Genomic DNA, 9743 nt, shown 5'->3' with positions numbered 1-9743 from the left:
TAGAAGGGATTGAAAAGAATAAGACCAAAGAAAAGGATTAGAAATGAAAGTATTTTGGTAAGAAGGGGTAAAAGGTGGTAAAATCCCAAGAAATTGAAAGAATTAAGAATCTTGGGTAAGATCTGTGAAGTTCTAAAAGTCAGGGGGCAAAATGTGAAAATATAACCCATATTCTTCATTGTAACCCTGAAATAAGTAATATCTTCCAATGGGGCGGAAACTATAAAAATTGCAAATACTCGGGGACTGTAATTGAAACAGTTGTTGTCTTCCTCGTTTATTCATTTATACCGTTTGAAAATATAAAACTTCTATTAATAAGTAATGATACTAACCATCGGCTGGAAGTGGAAACTTAACTTCATGTCTCCTTTGCGCTTCATTGAAAATTCTCGTATCATGTGCAGTCCCCTCCCATCCATCCCACGCAAAGGTAAAGCACATGTTGAAATCACATGCTGCCATAATATTTTGAGTAACGCAATTCTTTCGCCCAATGAATTTGATTTGGTCATGTTGCGGAACAGAGGCCTTCACGTGTGTTCCATAGATGGCACCAATACAATCCTACAATTTCAAAAAATATAATAAGTTACCAATTATTTTTACAATTACACAAATTCACCAAATAACATAACTTTGCAACTAAGTAACTACCTTAAAGTATGGATAATACCGAGGGTTATTCAAAATATGTTCTGGTATAGTTTCGTTGTAGTTAGCATTTGGTTTGATGATGTCCGTACTTAGGTTAACCACAACATCCAAGACTTTATGAAAATGCCTATGGATTGTTTCTCCAGAATGATTAAAGAACTCTTGAACTAATCGATTTCCACATCCATGCGCTAAGTACAACAAGAAAATACCAAGGGACTCTTCAATAGATACACGACGTGATTTCTTTAACCCATAATGTGCAACAAGATCCCTACATAACATGTTGAAAACCGGGACTTCTAATCTGAAAAGTTCATAACATCGACTCTCATGATCGTTAAGTATTTCATTGATAAGCATGCTTTCTGTGCGCGAAGATGAACGGAGACGTCTACGCACATATTTCGATTTCTGAGTCAATAGTAAACCTTTGACAGCAAGCCCACATAAAAGAAGTGTTTGAATCTCTTCATTTTCTTCAATTTCATCACATAATTCATCACTGTCATATGAGTTGTCACTTTCACAGTCACTGGCCATGAATATAACTTGTTACTAATGAAAAGGAAACAAGGGTAAGGTTGAAATTTACCACATACTAGATAAAATCATGGCAACATCATTGAAAAGAAAACAAGAGCAAAATCATGGGGCAAGGGCAAAATTGACCACAAAACAAACATGAAACGACATTGCATAAAACAAACACAAAACAACCGTTTAAATTTAACATAATAGTTGAAAGGATAGGTCTAACACATGACAACCATTTAAAGTCTACCTAATAGATAAAATCATAACAAAACATAATCATGTGGCAAGGGCAAAATTGACCACAAAAGTAGAGTATGTCTAACACATGAAATAAAAGGATAGGTCTAACATATGACATAAAAGTAGAGTACGTCTTCAACTACTTCTCTTTCTCTATAAGCCTCTTGAGAAACTCCATCTTTGTTTCATTACTCTTTGGAACCATAAAATTCTGACGAGTTGGCTTCTTTAAAAAGACCTCTAACGCTTCTAGATATCCTATTGAGCCTTCTTCAAAACCCAGGAAAGTAGAGACAATTGCCATGCATTCTTCTGTTGTGGGTGACTGTGTGGTTTGTCTTGAGGGTTAAGTGTTCCTTGTTAACAGAACATCAAAAACAGTGTCGAGTTTCTCTTCATATGACGAGTTTTCCATACTTTTCCCTTCATTTTTTCCCTTCATTTTTTCCTTCAAATTTTCTTTTCTTGTCACGCATAATGTCCCATTTGTTTTTCATTTTATTTCTATCCAATTCTTTACCCGTTCGTTCCAAAAGCCTCTTACATGTATTTTGGCACGCGGGCTGTTTAAAATAAGTACCCGGTCTATTCCTGTTTTTTAGCTCGGTCATACATTCCTCAAGAAATATCTTGAATCTATGAGGATCCCAATGAAACCTATTTGTAACTTTCACTTTGGGCGTATCAATATCCATATCATGAACATTGACAGTGTCCATTACCTATATTAAATCATGATAAGGAATAAAGAAACTTCTTAAATTTCAACCTAATGTTGAATCAATATAGGCAGAGGAATTTATGAATACAAATAAGAATCACTACCATCAATAATAGCAAATAACAACAACAATAATTGATGAAGAAAATCAAGAATAATCACAGGGGCACGTTATGATCAACCATCACAGGTTAGTGGCAGTTTCTTAACAGGTAGAAGCAAAAAAAAAAAAAATATCACAGGTATGCAGCAAATAACAAGATCAATCAAGAATGAAGTACGGAACAATAATTGATGAAGAAAATCAAGAATAATCACATGGGCACGTTATGATCAAGCATCACAGGGCAATGGCAGTTTCTTAACAGGTAGGAGCAAAAAAAAAAGAAACAATATCACAGGTATGCAACAAATAACAAGAACAATCAAGTATGAAGAAAGAAAGAATAATCCATGGTTCATCGTCTGTGTATGGATCACCGAACAAAAAAAAACGCAAACAGGTTGCGCAGAGAAAGATAGCAGATGAGAAAAAAAAAGAAGAAGAAACAAAGCAGCAAACCTGTCGTCAATGACTTCCAGGGGCGATGGCTAGTGGAGAAGATGGAATAGCGATCGACAGCAAGAGTATTGTGAAGCAATTGATCGATTGAAGGGTTTATGGGTTTATGGATCGTTTGTTTGAAGGGTAATTAGGTAATTTCCGAAATCATTAAAAATAAGCAATAAGCAATAAGCATTCCCCCCATTGCTTATTAAAATCAGCTTATTTTGCTTATTTCTACCACAATAAGCTGATTTTTTAAGCAACCTATCCAAACACTTCAATTAGCTTATTGTGGTGAGAATAAGCAATAAGCTAATAAGCAGCCATTTTTTCCCTATCCAAACACCCCATTGATACGCAGTAAATCCCGGCGAGCAACGATCTTGAACCCAAAGAAATCCAGATTTTGGTTCTACTGTTCCGACCCAAGAATTCCAATTTTCCTTGGAAATTCCGATCAGATTTCCGATTTTGAATTTCCGAAATCAAATGTCGTTTTCTTTTATGCAGACTGTAAATTCTTTGATTCGCGTTGAAAAAAAAATCGATCCATCTCGTTTCAAACAAATCCAATCCATGATTTTGAAGGTCTGATTCCTGTTTGTAAAAACGAATCCGAGTCGATTTCTGATTTTGATATCCAAATCCTTTATAAACTACCGAGCGATATCAAAATAGAGCAAGCCAAGAACAGCGAATCTAATTCCATACTATCATAGAACTCCGAACGATCTCGAACAAATCCGAACGATTTCGAAATATGAATCGATTGCAACCTCCGATTCTTAGATAGTTCGTTCCGAGCACAAATTCTGTCTATGAGTTGTGAATCTGATTGCAAGATGCGAATGTATAAACAGCGAAAGTGTCGTCTTGCGAACCAATCAGTTAGACATTCAATTACAAGTGAACCTTTGTAACCTGCGAAAGTGTGTAGATGAACAGTAACCTACGAATGCTTGCGAACGTTCACAGCGATTTGCAGTTTGAACGTCAATTTCGTTGATGAAGATGCGAATCTCGTTTCTAGTTTGGATTTTCGTATCTTGTGACATTGGCGTCTAGACTTTCGCATGTGGTTGTTTGTCTCCGCTTCAAAGAACGAACACAGGAACAGGACAAGATAAGATGGCCAAATGCCCGAAAAATATCCCTTATATTTTAATAAAATGACAGATTTCGCACTTAACTCCGAAACTCAACAATTTTCATCAATAACTCTGAATCTAACCCCAATATTTCCATAACTGCGAATCTAACCCTCCTGATTGCAGAGAACTGGCAGATTGTACCCTTTTGCTGAAATGTGTCAGATGACAGCCTCTTTTTTTTGCAGAAAATGTCACTTTTCACCCCATTTTTCACATTTTTCAGTCTTTTGTCATTTCCAACAATTAAAAGTCAATGGAAATTGATTTTTTCAATAAAATTTCTCCTCTTTGACTGAATCTTCATAAGATTTCACCATATTTTGTCCCTTTTTCGTTTTTTTAAGGACAAAATCTTTTATGAGACTTTTGGTACCCATTTAAAATTCAACATTGATATATGTTTCTTGCACACCCACTTATTTGAAGAGAATCTATTATCTTCTAAAAATAATACACGCTTTTTAGTTGGAAAACAAAAATCTCCAAAAATTTCATTAAACCAACTAAATTCTATTTTCATTTCCTTCCAACTTCTAACATTTTTATCTGAAGAAAAATGAGAATTAAGGTTTCTTTGAACATGTTTGACTTCAACTTTCTCAACTTTTTCACAAGCATTGGGTACTTGTACCTTGGGCATCCAAACTTTCTTTATTTTACCCTTGTTCTTCTTCATCTTCTTCCTTTTCTTATTTCTAGGCTTTAGAAACAGATTGTGGATCTGAACAACCTTTTCACCATTCTGAACTTGAACATTAGAGGACTTTGACACACAAACTTTTGGAGTTTGATAAATCTGAATTTCTTGAAGCATTGGCTTTCTGTAAGGAATCATTCCTTCAAAAACATCTTCAGAACATAAAGAATCATCTGTTTGAGTTCCAATAGAACAAAATGTCTTCACTTTCACGATTTCAGATGAATTTCTTTGAGATTCGTCTTCTGAAGTACCAGATTCGGAATGTAACTCTTCTGAAAAACATGAACCACTTGACTCAGCCTCAACAAGAACATCTGGAGTCACTTTTTCTTCAGAAACTTGAAGAACAACATGAACTTCTTCTTTTTCTTTTTCAGCTATTTTCATCTTCAACATCTGTTTATTTTCTCGATCTAAATGTTCATAGATAATACGAAATTGTTCTACTATTCTCTCATTCTCTCTTAAATCACGGTAATTAATACTAGAGTATTCAAATATTTTCTTATCAACAAAAAGATTATACAACTCAGGAATATCATTCAAGATATATTGACCACTGATTTGAAACATGGTCACATTGTTAACACCATAGATTGGTTTAGTAACCTTTAATCCAAGTTCTAAAATGGAGTCAAACAATAAATTCATTTCATCCATTACATCTTCAACAAGTGACATAACTTGCAGAGAGAGAAAGTAGATCTGATAAGAATTCTAGAGAGAGAAAACATATCTGAGAAGGTTTCTAGTGAGAGAAAATAGATCTGAGATGGATTTTGGAGAGAAAAAGTGGATCTGAACAAGAAAATTCAAATAAACACGAAATTTTCTTCTAACACTCTTCCAGAACACGATTCAAGAACAAATAATGAATAGAAGATAACATATCTGAAAAATATTTTTCAATAAAAACGAGATATAGACTTTTTCTTTTCAGAAAACTTACAAAACTTGAAGAACAAGGTGAGATTCAAGATAAACTAACGCCATAAACAAGATCGATTCTTGCAAAAATCGTTGAGATCTACAAGAACCCGCTCTGATACCACTTGTTGGAAATAAATCCGATATGACGAATGCGGAATATCAAGAACAATCAAGAATCAATCACCATTATATGCAAGTAATCTGATAAAGGTTTTTCTTGTATATTGATTATGAGATGAACGTACAGAGAAAACCCTAATCTGGTAAAAATCTTCCACCAAAAGCTAACCTAATGATTATTTATAGGGAACATAAAATATATACCATAAATATAAAATATATGCCTTAATATAAAACAATGCCTTAGAAGAGCTCGATTAAGAACTTCTACTGTAAAGGCATCGTAGGTAATCATGAAATGATTAACCCTAAAAATGCTTCCCTAAATAACCAAATATGCCAAATCAGTTTCAATATCTTAAATACTCAAGAACTACCACAAACGAAAGAATCAAATTCATATTGCTAACATAGAAACATGCAAACATCAATTTTCACAAATGTCATTGTAAGGAGATATAATAAAAGTAAAACAAAATTTTATTTATTTATAAAATGCGGAAAACACTTTTCCTTACAATGCAATTACAAGTGAAAACTATGTTATTACATATTTCCTAGCAATGTATCATAACTCCTAAGCAGCAGCTCAAAAATCCGATCTTCGAACCATGCGATTGAAATCCATCTTTGCGATCAGATTCAGCATACTCTTCCTTTAAGCTTCCTCCCCTTTGCTTGATCCTACAAAACATCAAAATGTAACCTTGACACATCATGTATTAAGAATCAACAATTAGGAACTTAATAGAGTTAGACAGTAGAGTTACCTGAAGCAGATTCAAACTTTTCGATTCTACCTTTTCTCAGATCTTTCAGGTAGTCAGGGCAGCTTTGCAACCAATGCCTCTTCTCTTGGCAATAGAAACATATAGACTCTTTGGGAATGGTACACGGGACAATCTCATACTTAGCCTTTATCTTTCCCTTGGAAACAAAAATCTTTTCTGGATTTCCAATGTTTCCATTGTCAATATCCATGGAAGTTTGGGGAGTAGATCTTCCAATCAAATTTTTTTTTCTAGTGCACCAAATCATTGCTGATTCAGCAGCAACAAGCAAATAGTTAAGATCAATAAGGGTCATGTGATGGTCTGTCACATAGTAGTCCTTAATGAACTCACTACATGACTCAGGAAGTGACTGAAGAACCCAGTCAATAGCCAAATTCCTCGAGACTTCGACACCCAATACTCTCAGCCTGTCAATATGTGACTTCATCTCCAAGACGTGAGTACACACATACCTTCCATCTTGATGTTTCATTGCAAGTAGGGCTTGAGTGACCTTGAATTTTTCAAGTCTTTGAACTTGTGGGTTAAGGAGAATTATTGGAGGAGGTGGAGGAAGTGAAGTATGACTTCCACGATCCAACTGTGGGACATCATCTTTAAGAGGAAAGCTTGTTCCAAAGGATTTGGGAAGACCATAGTTATCTGAACTAGACATCTGTAATGAGAGAAATTCAAGTTAGTTGATTTAAGTCCTTAATATAACACCCAAATGAAATATTAAGGCTAGGACCCAACACAATATTTTGCAATTTGGAAGAGGGATGTCGTAATCCAATTGCAAAATATTTGAAGGTAGGTAAATGACGATTTACCAATTTCCATCACGAAAAACGAAAAAGAGTTTTAGGTTTTAAGTGAATTGAAACTCCTAGATCCTTTGAGATTCATTAAACAAATCAAAGGCATGTTTAAATCTCGAGTGTGCCTTCAAGTTTGTGACTGGGATGTCGAGGATCACAAACAAGGTGTGAATAACCATGCAAATTAGCTTGGTACACCCAATGTTACAACCACCTAATCAATGTGCCGGTTAACCACACACGCTCCATTGATCTATGATTAACATCAAGCTACCCTTTGCCACGCACTGTCAGTCCAGATTAGTGTGTCGCTTAACCACACACACTCCACTAACGACTTAACAAGGTGCAAAGTGTAATTTCATGGGTTAGCACCATATTCATATTTTCCTAAAGTAACTAAGATTGGGAATTTATAAGTGTTTAGTTACTTTATATTTATCATTATACTTTTAATGAAGGGAGAATTAGAGTCCTATCCTACCCGTTCGGCCAACGACCCTCCACCATTCAAGGAAGCGGTGGGTGAGAGTGGACACCCATTAAACTGTCATTTTATAGGCAGTAACCTTATACCCCCCTTATAGACCGACTTCGTGAATGAGGCCTACTAACGGTAAGACTGACTTTACTCTTATACATATATATAAATATTAAACCTATAATATTATAATAGTATAAGAGTAGAATTTTAAACTTTGAAATTCTAGGGTTTGGAATTAAATGTTTCAAAAGTTAGACTTTTATATTTACAAATTCCAAAACTTGAGGGCAAGTTTTGAACTATTCAAAAAATTTTGGAATCCATAACTTATGAGTTTAATATAGGTTTTATGAAAAGGCTCTTGACATTCCATAACTTGAGGACAAGTTATGGAGTTCATAAAAACATTTATGGAAAAAGACTCTTCAAGTTCATAACCTATGACTTTAATGATTTCCTTAAAAGAAAACTTTTCATTTTCCATAACTTGAGGACAAGTTATGGAATTCATCAAAATCCATTTAGATCACAAATTCTTACGAGAAAAACAATCAATTTGTCTATGAACTAAATTAAACTCATAGGAACAAGACAATTCATATCAAACAAATTTCATGTAATTAGCCTAACCATATAAACTAATACTAAACATGAAACTTTGACAATTATCTTTTAAATTGGATAAGCATGATCATTACCACATCAAAAACAAGTTTATAAGTTCAAAAACAGCTTAGGGTAATGATCCTAGTCTAATTTTAGCCAAAAAAACTCGAACAACTGCATTTTGGGGCACCAACTCGTCGAGTGTATGAACAAACTCGGTGAGATGATCAGATTTGTGCTGGGACTCGGCGAGTCCACTGTCCAGAACAACAGAAAATCGATTTTTAAAGCATTTTCACGCAAGTAGCATCAAGTATAATTGAAAACAACCCTAGGCTCTGATACAAATATTGGGTTTTGAGCATTCTAACAGCCCTAAGGTGTGCATGCAGCCCTAAATACCCTGGATCTATGTTTTCTCTATTATACATGCAAACTTGAACTTTCCAAGGTATTACCCAAACTAGCATACAAAACTTTGATACGTGGGTAATAAAACAAGTTAGAATACATACCTTTTCTTGTAGTTGGAAGCCTTGGACCTTTAAGAACTTAGTGCCCCAAGTGTTGCACCTCAAATGGAATCACACAACACCACCAACAATTGAAATAAATTGAGAGAAGAATAGTTGCTTCACAAATCGGCTAGCCCTCACTTCTTGTCCCTTAAAAGGTTTACACTAGTGCCAACTTCATGAGCCTTGGGGTTTCTTATATAGTGTGGCAAACTAGGGTTACACCATGTAACTCATGACTTTACACATTCCTCATGATCCATGGGTTTTAACCTCCATGGAGTATCCATGAGTCACCAGATGGGTTTAGCCCAACATGAAGAACTATGGATCATAAGCCCACTTTATAAGAATGAATGATTAACCAAATCAATCCCCATTTATTTAATTAGTCTCTTTTGATCACAAAATTAATTCCAAACTAATTCTTGATCAATACTAATTAAATAATATGATTTCATATTAATATATTAGAACTTATAATATATTAATAAATCATAAGTACCCTCTTCTCACGAAAGTCTATCCAAATTGTTCCGATGCCATGCAACCCAAATAGACCATGCTACTCTCGGGTCAAGTACATACCAATAATATTTATGGGCTTAGACACCTAATCCAACACCAAAAACCCTAGTGTTCCGCCAAAGGAGTTTCAACTGGTCTGGACTGATCCAGGTAGAATGGATGCAAGACCTTCTCAATGTAGTTTTGTTGAGAGATACACAACCGCCCTGATCTACTATCCCTTCGACTCTCCATTCGAAGTATATTCTTTGCTACTCCAAAATCCTTCATCTCAAACTCATTCATCAGTTTCTCCTTCAATTCATTTATGCCAGTCATGCCCATTGCTATGATAAACATGTCATCAACGTATATCAATAGATATATGTAGGAATACGGTGAAAATTCATTTGAGTAAACACAATTATCAAACT

The 9743-nt window shown here is 34.8% G+C and overlaps 1 protein-coding gene across 1 annotated transcript; it reads right to left on the bottom strand.

The window, feature by feature from the left end:
* Nucleotides 1-330: 330 nt before the first annotated feature.
* On the bottom strand, nt 331-1200 carry LOC145163287 (uncharacterized). The gene is made up of 2 exons (XM_079082125.1): nt 658-1200; nt 331-567 (listed from the first exon to the last, which is right to left on the bottom strand). The coding sequence occupies exons 1-2, from the start codon at nt 1198-1200 to the stop codon at nt 331-333; spliced, it is 780 nt and encodes a 259-aa protein (XP_078938251.1).
* Nucleotides 1201-9743: the final 8543 nt, after the last annotated feature.

Source organism: Lactuca virosa, chromosome 3, assembly GCF_052849685.1.
Source record: "Lactuca virosa cultivar CGN04683 chromosome 3, Lactuca_virosa_CGN04683_v6, whole genome shotgun sequence".
Classification (NCBI taxonomy): Eukaryota; Viridiplantae; Streptophyta; class Magnoliopsida; order Asterales; family Asteraceae; genus Lactuca; species Lactuca virosa.
This window is presented reverse-complemented; position numbering and strand designations above follow the sequence as displayed.